This window comes from Spermophilus citellus (assembly GCF_964194105.1).
Source record: "Spermophilus citellus genome assembly, chromosome: 4".
Classification (NCBI taxonomy): domain Eukaryota; kingdom Metazoa; phylum Chordata; class Mammalia; order Rodentia; family Sciuridae; genus Spermophilus; species Spermophilus citellus.
The window spans coordinates 134,754,666-134,771,877 of record NC_138185.1 but is presented as its reverse complement, the minus strand read 5'-3'; the positions used below and the strand labels follow the sequence as shown (position 1 = coordinate 134,771,877).

General features: G+C 35.8%; 1 protein-coding gene and 1 long non-coding RNA gene across 4 annotated transcripts in view; one reads left to right on the top strand and one right to left on the bottom strand.

The window, feature by feature from the left end:
• Window positions 1-17,212, bottom strand: part of LOC308646149 — a 90,786-nt gene that overhangs the window by 6,585 nt on the left and 66,989 nt on the right. Inside the window, exon 3 of one of the 2 annotated variants that reach the window (XR_014021325.1) lies at window positions 6,511-6,578. This is a non-coding gene — a long non-coding RNA (uncharacterized lncRNA). Of the gene's footprint in view, window positions 1-6,510; window positions 6,579-13,641; window positions 13,814-17,212 lie in introns of those variants that run through there. The other variant, XR_014021326.1, reaches the window with a different exon arrangement.
• Window positions 1-17,212, top strand: part of GOLM2 (golgi membrane protein 2) — a 113,378-nt gene that overhangs the window by 42,048 nt on the left and 54,118 nt on the right. For both annotated transcript variants that reach the window (XM_081288803.1, XM_081288802.1), the window contains exons 2-5: window positions 507-561; window positions 6,524-6,626; window positions 8,759-8,849; window positions 16,495-16,639. In XM_081288803.1, the coding sequence (XP_081144929.1) occupies window positions 507-561; window positions 6,524-6,626; window positions 8,759-8,849; window positions 16,495-16,639 (394 nt within the window). The remainder of the gene's footprint in view (window positions 1-506; window positions 562-6,523; window positions 6,627-8,758; window positions 8,850-16,494; window positions 16,640-17,212) is intronic.

Below are 17,212 nucleotides of genomic sequence, written 5' to 3'. Positions count from 1 at the left end.
CTCTTGCTTCAAAACAGTTCGGCTTTCTCTGCTACTTTCATTTTGAATTTGAAAGTCACTAGCTTTTTGATTGAAGAATAGATTTCACCTGGTTCTAAAGGGGATGCTTTACTACTTAGCCACTTCCCCAGTCTTTTTTGGTTTTGTCTCACTAAGTTGCTTAGGGCCTTTCTAAGTTGCTGAGGCTGGCCTCAAAGTTGCCATCCTCCTGCTTCAGTCTCCCAAATTGCTGGGATAATACTCATGAGTCATCGTGCCTGGTATACTTTCGAACTTTTGAGAGTTGTTACACTGTATATCAAGTAAAGTGAATATTTTCATGCAAATTTAAAAGAAGCATTATAAAATTAGAATTTATATAATTTCTTTTTGAAAAGAGATAGGGTATAAATAATCAGTTTTTGTTTGCATTTATGATCAAGCACAAAATGAATATGATGAGCAAAATAAGATACATATGAGGAAAACTGTATTCTTTAGTAAAATGAAAACTTAATTTTTTTCAGGTTAAACTACAGAACAACATATCATATCAGATGGCAGACATACATCATTTAAAGGGTAAGAAACTTAATTATATTAAAGATAGAGATTATTAAAAGTCTATTCAAGAATTAAGAAATACTAGTTAGGTAAATGAGAGAATTTTCTGAACAAAGCTCCTCTGATGACAAAACATTTATCCCTTTATCCTAAGATATAATAAAAAATTATTTAATGTTGTTTTTTAAGTTGTAAATATAAGTTAAAATTTGAGATCTGTGTCTTAATCTTGTATGTAGACAGAGTTCATGCAATAAAATGTTATTCAAAGAATCCTGAAAGAAAATTGAACTGTAGTAGATTTAGAAGCCATCGAATTTCTATAGAAAAGATGGGTGTTTTCTCTGTGTTGGGTCTAATGTGCTAAAATAACATATTCAGATTCAGGGATGCTTTGGACAGGTCCTCCAAGCTTAGTGCTTTGGATTCTCTGGAACCAGAAAGAAACCTGAGTGATAGATAAATATATAATAAATAAAAATACTAATTTTAGCAGTACCCACATATACACGTTTTCTCTTTCCTGAAGTAATAGGAAGTGACTTATTTCTCTTTCATGAAGTAATAGGAAGTAATAGGAAGTGTTTTCATGGGAAAAATATGTAAGGTGAAGAAGCACTACACTTTGCTTCTGTTGCTTCATATCATCTGCCAGCCTTTTGGAGTTTGGGGTCTGAGGACCAACTCAACCTTTTTGTTTATAGACCTGTGTATTTTAAAACCTTATACACATTGACTCAAAGTGTATATTTTTGGGGATAGTACATGCTTTCTAATTTTGTAAATATCCTTTTATTCTTTTATCATTTTGAGCCTCTTTTATATAGAATTAGATGATCTATTTTTATCATCCTTAAAGAAGCCAACCTAAGCTTTCTTTGTAATGTAGTAAAGTTTTTCTCCTCATCTAGCAAAACTATTTGAAAGTGTTATTTGTGTTTTGCAACCCTAAAAAAAAATTGTTCATTTTTTGGTATCTATGATTTAGTGCCGCAGTCTTGGCTGGGCACAGAATCACGAGCCACTCAAGCAGGAACAAAACTTTATTTCTGAAAAAGCCGCCAATACTCCATAGGCACCGGCAAGCTAAACCCGGTCCTCCCACGTGCTGTCTACCGGAAGGGGGGGGGGCTTGGACCTCCCCCGGAATTTCCTCCTACTATCCTTCCCCAACCAATGGGAACTCTCCAGGAGTCCTGTAACATGAGTCCTGTAGCAGGCCAAGGTGAACAGCAGGAGTCCAATTTCCATATGAATGTAAATCTTAACATAATCATATCATCTCAGTGACTAGCTGGCATGTCACCTTACAACCAAAAGTGCCATGCATCATATTATTTGCTTGTGGCTCCTAGCAATTTAGAACAACTTTAACTTTGTATCAGAAATGCTTCTTATTTGTTGCATTTGTTTTTGTTGCATTCAGTGTCTTTCTTCTACTCTTTTTGACTCATAGAGTACATTAGTATGACAGAAGATGTGTCACTGTCGTGCTGCTTGCAGTTTGCACAAATGAGTCCACTAGTCATCAAAGTATATTTTTTGGGTTTCTTGCACCAGGCATATGCATTTAATCCCAGCAGCTCTGGAGGCTGAGACAGGAAGATCGCGAGTTCAAAGACAGCTTCAGCAACTTAGGGAGGTCTTAAGTAACTCAGTGAGACCTTGTCTGTAAATAAAATATTTTAAAAATAGGGGCAGGGGATGTGGCTCAGTGATTAAGCGCCCCTGGGTTCAATCCCCAGTATAAAAACATTATATTTCTTATTAAATAGTAATAAGTCAATTGAGTAAGAAGTCCTGTGGCTTCTGTTAATGTATGTTAAGGAAAATGACAACCTATATACTGAGTAAAAATCTTTATGGAACTGAGTGTGTTGAGGTAGATCTTAAAATATTTTGAAATTTTGTGTGGTACTCTTGAGCAGAGAAAAAGACTGATTTGAAGCTATACCTGTATGACTTTTGATTTTTAGTGCACTCACTGAAGCTTAGACTATTTTTTTTTTTCAGCAATGGGGATTGAACCCAGGGCCTTGAACATGCTAGGCAAACACTTTTCCACTGAACTACATTCTCAGTCCTTTATAAAAATAAATTTATCTTTTTAATTTAACTTATTTATTTTATGGTTCTGGGGATTGTGTTCCAGGGCACTCTACCATTGAGCTACATCCCTGGCTCTTTATTTTGTGTTTTTTTTTTTTTTTTTTTTTTTTTAAAGAGAGAGTGAGAGAGGAGAGAGAGAGAGAGAGAATTTTTTTTTTAATATTTATTTTTTAGTTCTCGGCGGACACAACATCTTTGTTGGTATGTGGTGCTGAGGATCGAACCCGGGTCGCACGCATGCCAGGAGAGCGCGCTACCGCTTGAGCCACATCCCCAGCCTTTATTTTGTGTTTTGAGACAGGATCTCACTAAGTTGCCAGGCTGGCCTCAAATTTATAATCCTCCTCCTCAGCCTCTAGTTGCTGGGTTATAGACATGAGCTGATTTTTAAGATTGAATTTCATCTTTTATAACTTGAATGGTTTCTAATGAAATAAACTTCTTGACAAGTTAATTACCAAATCCAGATTTGAATTTTTTAAAATTAATACTCAGTATACTGAAATTAATAGATACTGAGACCCTTAAAAAAACTATGGTGATAAATATTTCTTGGAAATGAAATTAATAAGAATTGTTTTTTAAATTCCTGAAATAATACATTAACTAGTTTACATGAATTAGTATGCATTTATTTATTTTGAGTGTTTCACCTTCTTTTTGGGCCAATTATGGAAAGAAAATTTGAAGTCAAAATTTTCTAGAAGTAAATATTTTTTTGCTTTAAAAATTCCCAGTCTTAAGAGGGCTGGGATATAGCTCAGTGGTAGAATATTTGTCTGGCATGCAAGTTGTCCTGGGTTCAATTCCCAGCATCATGGGGGTGGGTGGGGGAAGCTAGTCCTAAATAACATCTTTCATACCTACCCCTCATTTTTAAATTAAGTTAAATTAAGGAAGTATAGCCATGCTTTTCTATAACATACTCTGATATTACATTCAGAGATAGAAGGCCCTGCACTATCAGCTGGGGACTTACTTATATTCAATCTTCCCAGAGAATCTTGACCAAGAGCAGCCACAATAGATACATCTTATGCCAGGTTATATAAAGAAAACATATGCCAGTTAGTTGGAAGTTAAATTATGATAAAGAAAAGTTTTGTCTTTACTTTCTGGTCTATTTATTTTTTCTGTTTCAAGTCTTTGTTTTGACTTACTTAAAGCATCAATTGAATCTCTGCTTTTGTTTGTGGTGCTAAGGATTGAACCCAGAGCCAAGTACATGCTAGATAAACACTCTACTACTGAGCCACATCCCCAGCCTTAAATTCCTGCCTTATAATCCTTTTCTTTATCCAAACAGGAAATAATCTGATGTTTTACATGGCCTAAAACTTATTCATACTGTTTTGATTTTTCTTTGTTAATTGTATTTTAAGCTTTTTCTCTTCGATTATAAATGAAAGTTTTGTTTCCTGATGAGGAATTTCAATAGTTTTATGGGGAGACAGCAGCCATTCTACCCCTTGAAATGATACTAAATCTTAGGTTCATTCTGAAGCTACTTCAGGTATTTTACAGACTAGGAAAAGGAAGCCTAAATAAGGAGAAAGTTCTGTAATCTTTCTGTTCCCTTTTTCCTGAAAAGTGTTTACACTAACAATCACCAATTTTAGTTTATTCTTCATAGTTACTGATTTTTTTCTTCTTTTTTAAAATTGAAGTAACCTTCAGTTATAGAACCTATCTAGCCTGAGCACAGGTTTAATGAACTGGTTAGCTTCAAGGCTTTTTGATACTGCTTCTTGCAGGAATCTCATTGTCTCTCTAGAATCAATATTCATAGCTTGGGCCAGGCAGGGTTTCTTCTACTTCCAGCCTGCTAAATCTTAGGAGATGGGAATAGGGATCGGATAACGAACTGAATATATTATTTATGGTTACCTGGCTACTGATTAATCACACTTGTCTGAGGTCAGAATAGATCAACCATGTTTGCATATTGGAGAACAGAATGAAGTAGAAATTTAAAACATGGCCTAAATATGTAAAGACTATTAACTATAAACATTTTATACAAATATATATATTTTTTCTTTTGTTGTGTTTGACATTGAACCAGAACTCTAGACAAGTTCTATACCAATGAGCTACAAGTCACTAATTTTTCATTTGTATATATATCAACAAATGTTCATGTAACTTAAAAAAAATTTATTCATTTTTATTGCCACAGTTTTAAAGCCACCAGACATAATCACTGATCACTTTGATGTAGTTTTATTCTTTTTTTTAACATGGATGCATTTATATGTTTACATCTGAGTTTTTTTTGTTTGTTTTTGGTGCTGAGGATTGAAACTAAGACCTTGCAAATGCTAAGTAACTTGCTCTGCCACTAATCTAGCTACCCCCAACTCCTACATCTGCTTTTTAAAAATATCCACCCTGCTACATGCAGAGGATGCAAGTTTGAGGCCAGACTGGGCAATTTGGTGAGATCCTGTCTTAAAAATTTTAAAAGGGCTGGGGATGCAGTAAGCATGTGTGAAGCCCTGGCTTCAGTCTCCAGTTCTGGGTGGGGGAAGGTGTTTGTATAGTCTGAGTGTGTGTATGTGTGCATGCACACACGCACATGTGCATGCACCTCCACACACAACTTGAGTGTTTTTAGAGAGTCTTTAGAGTAATAAGAATAATTTTATGAGCCTTCCATGAAAAACAGATGTTATGTGGTTCATAGTATTGGTTCATTAATAGCTGCTTTTTATACAGTACAGATCTTTATCCCACTTATAAAAATTAGGACTTTTTTATTACTGATATTGCTTAATTGCTAAGGTTGTTAAGTAATTTTTTAATCATCTCTCCAAGAAATCAACATTTACTCTTCTTTGCCTGATTTTTTTTCTTTGTGAACTCATGTAATAAAGGAAAGAAATCTAGAAAATGGGTAGCCAGTGATTATGAATTAAATGTTTACAAAAGATTATCTGGCTCAGACTTTAATTTGCTATCCAGCTTGGAATTTCATATTATTCATTATAACTAAGAATGTCCTGATGACATGGTGGCACATGCCTATAATCCTAGCAAGTTGGGTGGCTAAGGAGGAGGATTGCAAGTTCCAGGCCAGCCTCAGCAACCTAGAAAGATCCTGTCTCAAAAGAAAAAAAAAAAAAAAAAAAAAAAGGACTGGGGATGTGGCTTAGTAGTAAAGTACCTTGGGCTCAATCCCCAGTACTAAAACAAACTAAAACAAACAACAACATAAAAAACATTAAGCCCTAGATCAGAAATTATGAGTTTAAAAATGGAATTTTGAGTAAGTGGAGTAGTAGAATTAGAAATGAGATTTAAAGTGATTGCCATCTAAATTGGTAGACAGATGGGATTTAAAATTAAAAAGAAGACTTGAATTCCGTATCCATGGTGGTCATATCCATGATTTCTTTTTCTACTTCTTTTAAAGCAGATAGGTTTAGAGAAAGAGGTAGTATTTTTGGTACTGTTGACATAGCATAGTATTTGTCTATTTAATATTCAAAGGTATATAATTTTACAAATATTTCAGGTTGATGTGAAAGGAGTTGAAGCTATATTATTTTTTAAAATATTTATTTCTTTTACTTGTACACCTTTGTTTTTATTTATTTACTTTTATGTGGTGCTGAGGATTGAACCCAGGGCCTTGCACGTGCTAGGTGAGTGCTCTACCGCTGACCCACAACCTCAGCCAGAAGCTATATTATTTTAAAAATAAATCTTACTTACCATGAGTATGTTATGAAAGATAATTAAATTGTGCTATGATTTAATTTCCTGAGAATATGAATAAAGAAATTGAGAAATGTATGTAATTTTAAAACATTCCATAGTTTCTTAGTCAGTAAACTTAGTTCCTTTGGTTCTTACCTTGTGTGGATAGAACAACTTGCTGAACTTCGACAGGAGTTTCTTCGACAAGAAGACCAGCTTCAGGACTATAGGAAGAATAATACTTACCTTGTGAAAAGGTTAGAGTATGAAAGGTAAGATGATACATGCAACAGATGTTTATGAAACTGAAATATTGTTTAACTTTGGACTTAATTAATTTCTTCTTTTCTGGATTAGTTTTCTTTTTTTATATTCTTAGTTCTTTTAAGTTTGTTTCACTTTATCTTTTGATGGCTTTTATTTTGATATGCTAAACATGAAAATATTTCTTATAGGACATGTTGAATTTGTCTATGTTGTGATGTCTATTGTGAGACATAAAACCTTAAATCTCTGAGTTTTATCAAATTGGATATAGCCAAGACTGAATTCTTTTTAAGGGGATCTTAAAGATGAAGCTGTCTTTGGGAGATGGCCCAAGAATAGCTAAGAGACTAAGAGTGCTGGTTGCTTCTCCTGCTCTGCACTTCAATTCCCTTGCTTACACTTCTACATTTTGTGATGAGGATGGGGAACCTCTTAGGGACTTTTCTAGCAAACATTCATTAAAAACTTTTATGATATTTTTGGTAAAAGTTATTATTTTAGATTTATACAGCAAAAATTAGAAAGACTCGCCATATTTTAAAAGCTTATCCATTTCTAATTTCTTACTGCTATAGGTTATCAGTATGCATCTGCACTTACATATATGTATTTTAACCTAATAGTATTTAGTACTTTTCTGTGTAGTTATAGGATTTAAGATTTAACCTATTAGTTAGGTATCATAGTATGTGCCTATAATCCCAGCTACTCAGGAGGCTGAGGCCCGCCTAGGCAACATAGTGAGAACCTGTCTCAAAAAAAGGAAAAAAGAAAAAAAGACTTAACATATTGAGGGGTAATATATTATTCAGCATATTAGTGTAACAAAACTTGTTTAATTTTTCCCAGTTTTTGGATCACTGTAGAAATTTCCCCTTTTTTCAATATTATGATTATCACAGCTTTAAAAATTTTTATGCAAAAAAGGTTTCCCCCCCTTATTTTACTAGTGTGTCTTCTCAAATGTAGAATTCTTGGGAAAGAATATTTTATCAATTTTGTTGCTCTAACAGCATTGATGAGAGAGAGCTTTCTAAAGTGATTATCTAGCCAGGCACATGGCACACTTCTGAAATTCAGGCAACTCAGGGGGCTGAAGCAGGAGGATTGCATGTTCAAAACATGGTTGGGCAACTTAGACCCTGTCTCAAATTCACAAAAAGGGCTGAGACTAACTCAGAGGTGAAACATCCCTGGATTCTATCCCTGGTATTGCAAAAAAAAAAAAAAAAAAAAAAAAAAAAAAATTCTAATTTTCTAATTTGTAATACTGATATTTACTCTAATATAGGAAAATAAGGTACTACCATATATCCATATAGAAAGTTTAATTTGCATTTTATAATTATGAAAGTTAATATTTTTCTGTGTACTTATGAACTATACATTTTTGCATGAATGATGTATTTGTATTCTTTGACTCTTAGTCCCACAGAAAGTTACCACCTTCAACTGTTTTGCTTTCTTTCACTTTTTCTTGATGATACACTCTTATCTTTTTTATTGGTTTCTTCCATTCCCCTTATTCTCTGGTTTAAAATTTTAGTGTTGTGTTTAAGATACTATTGGACAAAACAATAGTTGCCATTCTTTATCCACTCTAATAATTCTAGTCTTTCTCATCCTATTATTATAAACTAGTTTCACAGTTTTCTATAGTATTTTTCTCTTCTGTGATTGAAATTAACTTTGACAATTGTTTCTTTATAAATGCAATATATAAAATGATGCAGTCAAGTTTGTTTTCTTTCCTTTTTTTTTTTTTTCCCCTTTTTTGGTACTGGGGATTGAAACCAGGGGTGCTTAACCACTGAGCCACATTTTTTATATTTTATTTAGAGACAGGGTCTCACTGAGTTGCTTAGGGCCTCAGTCTCCCGAGCCCCTGGGAGTTTTCATCTTTTCAATTTATTTTTTTCAGTTAACTTCATTGGTATTTCATATTTCCTATTAATGGTTCAAATATTTTAAAAATTCTGACTGTAAGTTATTTGTCTGTTTTTTTTTTGTGTTATTATCTATTCACTCTTCTGCTTACTGAATGTTTTGTCTTTCTAAATGTGTGTGTCAACTTCTAGACAACTTTAAGAATTCAACCCAACATTATATAATCTAAAAGAATGCCTTTGTAATTTAGTTTTCAGTGTGGACAACAGATCAAAGAATTAAGAGCACAGCATGAAGAAAATATTAAAAAGTTAGCAGACCAGTTTTTGCAGGAACAAAAGGTAAATTTAAAAAATATTTAAATCAAAATGTTTTTTTATAAATCATGTAATTTGGGAATTAAAATTCTACTTTTGTCATAAAACATTGTATTTTGAAGTATTCTAGCCTGCCTAATTTTATTCTAGCCTGCCTAATTTTTATTTTTATTTTTTTAATATTTATTTTTTAGTTTTCGGTGAACACAATATCTTTATTTTATTTGTATGTGGTGCTAAGGATTGAACCCAGCGCCCCACGCATGCCAGGCGAGCGCGCTACCGCTTAAGCCACATTCCCAGCCCTAGCCTGCCTAATTTTAAAAAAATGGTTTGTAGTGGCTTTACTGCTAAGTTAGACATTTACAAAAAATATCATCTTTGTTTATATTTGCAGTGTTGGGGTAGAACCCAGCATACTAGGCAAGGGCTTTATCACTGCACTTCAGCCTCAGTACACTCTTAAGTCTTACAATATTTTAGCTTAAAATTAGTTTTATTATCTAACTTTTTTAAAAATTAGAGCTTTATAGTTATACATCGTAGGTGGGTTCATCCTGACAAACACACATGCATTGAAATTGATTTTAGTTCACAATCCCTCTTTTTCCCTCTAATCTTCCTTCCCCTCTCTCATTCTCCTTCTTCTACTCTACTAGCTTCCTTTCTCTCATCTGTTAATTTGTATTTGATTGGTTCTTCATGTTATCTATCCTTTCCTCCCAGTTTCTTCAACTTCCACATATGAGAGAAAACATTCAACTTTTGAGTTTCTGAATTTGGCTTCTTTCACTTAACATGATATTCTTTATTTCCATCCATTTATAGGCAAATGCCATAATTGCATTCTTTTTTATGACTGAGTAGAATTCCTATTGTGTGTACGTGTGTGTGTATGTGTGTGTGTGTATCACAATTTCTTAATCCATCCATCTATTGACAGGCATCTGGTTTGATTCCATAACTTAATTATTTGAGTTGTACTGTAGTAAACATTGAGATGGCTATGTCACTGTAGGGTAATTTTAGATTTTTTTAGGAAAATACCAAGAAGTGAGATGGCTGGGTCATGTGGTGGTTCCATCCCTAGTTTTTTGGGGAATCTCCATACTTTTTTCCAGAGTGGTTGTACTAGTCTGCAGTCCTACCACCCAAACTTATATTGGAATATAAATTTTCAAAATAAGTTCTGAAAATGCTCTGGATTTTAAAAGGCTCTGTGGTAATATCTCCTTTTTCATCTCTAATCTTGTTGATTTCTGTCTTTTCATTCATTCTTTTGGCTATTTGGCTAAGGATTTCTTAATCTTATTTATCTTTTCAAAGTTGTATCTGACTTTTAAAAATAATTTTTTTCCTTCAGTAGTAATGCATCCCTATAGTCCCCAGCTACTTAAGAGACTGAGGTAGAAGGATCACTTGAGCCCAGGAGTCCAAAATCAGCCTGGGCAATATAGCAAGATCTAGTCTTCAAAAAAGAAAAACATGATGATGATGATGATGATGATGATGATGATAATTTTTATTGTTAATATATTTCTGAGATTTAAGGTAGATACCATTTTACTGAAAGTTGTCAATTACTTCCTTCCATTTGAAGAAAAAAAATTAGAAACTTTTTATTTTTTTCAATCTTTGCTAGTCTGATACTGTTTCTTAAAACACAGAAATAAAACATTTAAAAGAAAAGAAAGAAATACCAGTCACTATAACCAATTTTTTTGGCAGGGGGCTGGTACCAGGGATTGAACTCAGGGCACTGGACCATTGAGCTACATCCCTAGCCCTATTTTGTATTTTTCTTTAGACACAGGGTCTCACTGTGTTGCTTAGTGTGTCTCGCTTTTGCTGAGGCTGGCTTTAAACTTGCAATCCTCCAGCCTCAGCCTCCCAAGCTGCTGGGATTACAGATGTGTACCACTGCACCTGGCACCAATTTTGATTCACACTTGTTTTTTTTTCCTAGTGGTGTCTTATGCATGCTAAACACAAGGCGTTATACATGCCAAAAACATGGTGCATCACTGAACTATGTCCCCAACCCTGATTTATACTTTTTCAAAAATATTTTTAGTTGTAGATGGACACAATACCCTTATTTTATTTATTTATTTTTATGTGGTACTGAGAATATAACCCAGTGCCTCACACATACTAGGCAAGTGCTCTACCACTAAGCTACAACCCCAGCCCTAATTTATATTTTTTTAACATAGCATATTCTTTTATTAATTTATCTACTTGAAGCTGATATATCATGAAGTTTTTTTTAGAAATAGAGGGAATTTTTCTGAAGATCACTAGCCATCAGGACCTGAGTAATTTTTATGACTCACCTCTAATCTCACCTGACTAGGCTTGGTTCTTATAAAGTCTTGTGATTTAAAGTGAACAGAGATTTAATAGTGAAAGAATTTGTTTTTCTCTTTGGTAATGTCCACCTGTGTTTTATAAGGTAAGAACACAGGGTTTTGTTCTTTTTTTTTTTTTTTTTTTTTTTTGGTACCAGAGATTGAACCCAGGGGCACTTAACCATTGAGCCACTTCCCAGCCCTTTTTATGTTTTATTTTGAGATGGAGTCTCACTACGTTGTTTACATCCTTACTAAGTTGCTGAGGTTGATCTCAAATCTGTGATCCTCCTACTTTAGTCTCCCCAGCTGCTGGATTATAGGCATGTACCACCACACCCAGCTCACAGGGTTTTGTTCTAAGTGTTTCTACAGTTTTACAGCAGGATATTGGGGTGTCATTTCTCTTTCATTTTCTGAATCTACAAAGTGGAATAGCTGCTGCCTATGTACAGTCTACTTTGAAGAGACATGAGGATGGATTGGTAGAGGAAGGCAGACCTGAGTGAGTGACCGTAGTAGAGGCGTTGAGGGCAGCCAGATGGTAGTACTGAGACTGAGAAGTTTGAAGAGCATAGCAGAACATATGAGGAAGGGGAAAAGAAGTTTGCTATGCATTTGTGCCCTTCCAAAACTAGAATATAAATAATGGGGTAGATTTGCTCTCTTCTCTACTCCCAAGGCGGACAGATAAGTGCTTTTCCTTTTTTTCTGCACAAGAATACTTCTCTTTCTGCGTTTTTTTTTTTTTTTTCTTTTTTCTTTTGGTGTTTGAGTGGTACTGGGACTTGAACCTAGGAATGCTTTACCACTGAGCTCCATGTCTATCTCCCTTCTTTTTTTTAAGACAAGGTCTCTCTAAGTTGCCCAGGCTGGCCTCAAACTTGTAATCCTCCTGTGTCAACCTCCCATGTCACTGGGATTACAGGTGTATGCTGCCATGCCTTGCTTACCTTCTGCTCTTTTGTACTAAGCTATTTTAATAATTAATGGTTAACTCTTCAGTTTTTCTTAACCCTATCCTGCCCTAATTAGGACAAGGCAGGGCAAGAATGTAGATCCCTAGGAAACTTCTTTGTGGGGTAGCACACCAGGCCTTACCCTCTAGGCCTACTGCCTGATTCTGCTCCCTATCCTTTACTCCCTGTTCCTCAACTACATGAAAGATTGGTTCTGTGAAATTAGAGTTATTTTTCATAGGGACAAATTCAGTGTTCACCATATGAAACAAACATAAATTATATTCAGGGATTTATTTATTTATTTGTTAACTAATTAGTCAAGTGTTTGTTTTTCTTGGAAGTTACTCTGGGAAAGGAGTTAGTAAACCATGTGTAACCCACAGGCCAAATCAACTTGCTGCCTGTTTTTGTACTTCTCACAAGCTAAAAATGGTATATATATATATATATATATAAAATTTTTAAAAATATTTTATTTTTTAGTTTTCGGCGGACACAACATCTTTGTTTTGTATGTGGTGCTGAGGATCGAACCCAGGCTGCACACATGCCAGGCGAGCGCGCTACCGCTTGAGCCGCATGCCCAGCCCATATATATATATATTTTAATATTTATTTTTTAGGTGTAGATGGACACAACACAGTGCCTTTATTTTTATGTGGTGCTGAGGATGGAACCCGGGTCCCACCCACGCTAGGCGAGTGCTCTACCACTGAGCCACAATCCCAGCCCAGTTTTTATATTTTTAATGGATTAAAAACTCAAAAAACATTTTATGACAAGGGAATATTATGAGAAATAGACATTTTAGTGTCCATAAATAAAACTGGTTACCACTTCAATGCTACAAAATTAGAGGGACTATTACAAACCAGAGGAAACTAAGGTGACGTGAGTATTTCAGTGCATACATATAGTTATCCTGAGTCAGATCTTGAAGCACACAAAGACTTAGTAGAAAAACTGTTGATATCTAAATAAAGTCTGGGGTTTAGTTAATAATAATTTATTGATACTGATTTCTTAGTTTTACAAAGGTTCCATGGTAAAGTAAGCTGTTAACAATAGGGGAAACTAGGTAAGGAGTGCCACAGTCTGGCTGGGCACAATTCAGGAGCCACTTGTCAAAAGACACTAACTTTATTTTTAGAACTACAAACGCCAAATAAAACAGCTCCTCAGGAAAAAACCCTCAGAGCCCAACTGCCACCACGGGCTTCCCACAAGCCTCTCACCCACACAAGCCTCACCACCTCTCACAATCCTCCTGCTCTTGAGGCCGGTTGGCTGGGTTGCATGGGCGGAGCCAAGGAAGTCCCCCAATGAGCAGCTCCGTGGAGGAGCGAATCAGCTAGATGTTGCTGGGGCCTGTGAGCCAATCATCAGCTGGCAGTCTGAAGGGCAGGGAAACAGCCCAATGAACATCACCGCAGAGGAGCCAATCAGCTAGATGTTGCTGGGGCTGCTGTGAGCCAATCATCAGCTGGCAGTCTGAAGGCAGGGAAACAGCCCAATGAACATCACCCCAGAGGAGCCAATCAGCTAGATGTTGCTGGGGCGCTGTGAGCCAATCATCAGCTGGCAGCTGGAAGTTTGCTGGCAGCTGGAAGTTTGCTGGGGCCCCTTTGGCTGTGGCTCTCAACAAGGAGTAATTAATTTTCTGTAAATCTAAAACTATTTCAGAAAAAAAAAGTTTATTAAAAAAAAAACAACAACAATAATTGAAAAGTCCCTTCACCAAGTTACAAACATTGATTTAGAAAGCCATCTTGTTTTATTAAGAAAATTTATTTATTTATATATAGGTAAAGTCATACATAACCTTAAAGGGACATCTCTGTTAACTATTTTCATGAAAAAGTATTTTTTTTTTAAAGAGAGAGTGAGAAAGAGAGAGAGAGAGAGAGAATTTTTTAATGTTTGTTTTTTAGTTTTTGGCCGACACAACATCTTTGTATGTGGTGCTGAGGATCGAACCCGGGCCGCATGCATGCCAGGCAAGCGCGCTACCGCTTGAGCCATATCCCCAGCCCCATGAAAAAGTATTTTTGAACGGTAGTCTATTGACTTTTAATTTTTAATATTGTTTATTTTATCCACATCTTCAAAACAGTGAGCTTACTATAGAAATAGCCTTAGGATCTACCATGTAATAAAAATGCATAGAGATGTAGAATGGCTGTTCAGGTTGTGTTCCATGGGTTTTCTCATTCTTGGCTTTCAAATTGACATATTCAAGAATTTCATTCTATTCTTTCACTCACCAATGATTAAGCTCTTTTTTTTTTTTTAAAGAGAGAGTGAGAGAGGAGAGAGAGAGAGAGAATTTTTTTAATATTTATTTTTTAGTTCTCGGCGGACACAACATCTTTGTATGTGGTGCTGAGGATCGAACCCGGGCCGCACGCATGCCAGACGAGCGCGCTACCGCCTGAGCCACATTCCCAGCCCCTGATTAAGCTCTTGAAGTTGGTTATAGCTTGGTTATAGTTTACCAAATTGCCAGAAAACGTGGGATTTATAGTCAGAAAGACTGAATATTTTCTCCACAAATTTGTAGCTGAATGACATAGAATAAGCTACTTAAGTTGGGCACAGTGGCGCATTCTTGTAATCCCAGCAGCTCAGGAGGCTGAGTCAGGAGGATCACAACAGCCAGGTGCTTAGCAATTCAGTGAGACTCTGTCTCTAAATAAAATACAAAATAGGCTGGGGATGTGGCTCAAGTGTGCCCTGAGTTCAATTCCTAGTACCAAAAAAAAAAAAAGAAAAAAGAGGGCTGGGGATGTGGCTCAAGTGGTTGCACGCTCGCCTAGCATGCGTGAGGCACTGGGTTCAATTCTCAGCACCACATAGAAACAAAGATATTGTGTTCACCTAAAACTAAAAAATAAATACTAAAAAAAAGAATAAGCTACTTAACTTTTACAAGTCTTAGTTTTATATTATTTTGCTTTTTTCCAAACTATCTCTTTTAGAAGGTAGATATGAAAGTTGTTTATAAACTATGAAATAACACCTTGTAAATGTTTGTTGATTTTATCTGTCAGGACTGCTGAATACTGCTCCGAATTATCAAAGCACCCATTCTTCTTCTTTTTCTTTTTTGGAACTAGGAATTGAACCTAGGAGAACTTTACCACTGAGGTACAACCCCAGTTCTTTTTATTTTTTATTTTGAGACAGTGTCTCACTATATTGCCAGGGGTCTCACTAACTTGCAATCCTTCCGCCTCAGCCTCCTGAGTTACTGGGATTATAGGTGTGTACCTACCATGGCTGGCCCTTTTCTTTATTATGACACAGTCATAAGATTTGGCTTTTGTTTTTCTAGATTTATTTTTTTTCCAGTACTGGGACTAGAACCTAGAGGCTTGCATATGCCAGGCAGGCATTCTACAACTGAGCCACATTCCTAGCCCAATAGTTCATTTTTTGTTCTACTGGTAACTTGAACTCAGGGCCTTGCATATGCTAGGCATGTGATTTACCACATAGCTAGGCTCCCAGCCCCTTCGTAATATTTTTTTCTGGTATTACCAATAATTACATTGCATAATGCATTAGAGTTTACAGATCATTTATATATGCATTAATTATTAACTAGAGGGACCTACCTATAGGACCTACCCAAGCATATGTACTTTGCTTCTTGCTTCTAAAATTACCCACTGAGGCAATTCAAACTTGGCCCATCAAGAGAAATTAATTAGGTCTACCATGTATCTGAAGATTTAAGTTTCCAAGATGATGATGTTGTTAGAAACAGATTGGAGGGAGCACTGACTTGTGTATTCGGTTTACTTGCTATCCTGTGTGGCCACTGCACCAGGGAAGTAGTTTGCCTGCGTCTCGCTTTTGCTATTTCCATGTGGGGAAAAGCCTGACAATCTCAATTGTCATCTGTCATACATGTAGAGACACCCATGTGCCAACCTCCTTCTGTTCGGCCACCCAGTTTGATTCCTGTATATGCCTATAGAAAACCCACTCTGCCCATAGCACCAGAACTATTTCCAACTGTAGGCTACCACAGCAATCCATACTACTCAGTAGTCTGTTTTGCAGAATCCTTCCCTAAGCATGGTCAAACAGATTTCCCTGTGCTTAATGTTTTAAGCCATTTACTATAAATAGAGACTTTAAAAAGTGTTAGTTATTCTTTGATTTCACATCACTATAAAAACATAACAGAAAATAATTGTATATCCCACATCTCCAAGTATTCAGAATATGAATGGGTAGTATATATTTTAAAAGATAAACTATTTCAGAACATTTGATTAATAGTTGTACCAATGGTTTAACAGTTTGAACTGAGAAATATTTATTGTAACCAAATCTTTATCTAACAGCAAGAGACCCACAAAGTTCAATCAAATGATGGAAAAGAATTGGGTATAAACGATCATGTAGTACCTAAAAATATTCCCAAAGTAGCTGAGAATGCTGCAGAAAAGAATGAAGAACCGTCCAGCAATCACATTCCACATGGGAAAGGTATTATTATTTTGTTTTGTGTTAATAAGATATTGACCTTTTCTTCCTATTTCTTTTTTTTTTAAGAGAGAGTGAGAGAGGAGAGAGAGGGGAGAGAGAGAGAATTTTTAATATTTATTTTTTAGTTCTCGGCGGATACAACATCTTTGTTGATATGTGGTGCTGAGGATGGAACCTGGGCCGCACGCATGCCAGGCAAGCGCGCTACCGCTTGAGCCACATCCCCAGCCCCTTCTTCCCATTTCTAAGTGAATGTTTTTCATCGCAAAGAAAATTGTTTGATTTTAGTTCATATATGATTAGGTGTTTTTTTGGTAGTGGGGATTGAACTCAGGGTCACTCGACCACTGAGCCACATCCCTAGCCCTGTTTTGTATTTTATTAGAGACAGGGTTTCACTGAGTTGTGTAGCACCTTGCTAAATTGCTGAGGCTGGCTTTAAACTCACTATCCTCCTGCCTCTGCCTCCCAAGCTGTTGGGATTACAGGTGTGCACCCGGTGCCTGGCCATGATTAGGTGTTTTTATTGTTTAAAATCTGGATCTTTTGATAAAAAAAGTAAAAGCTATTTTA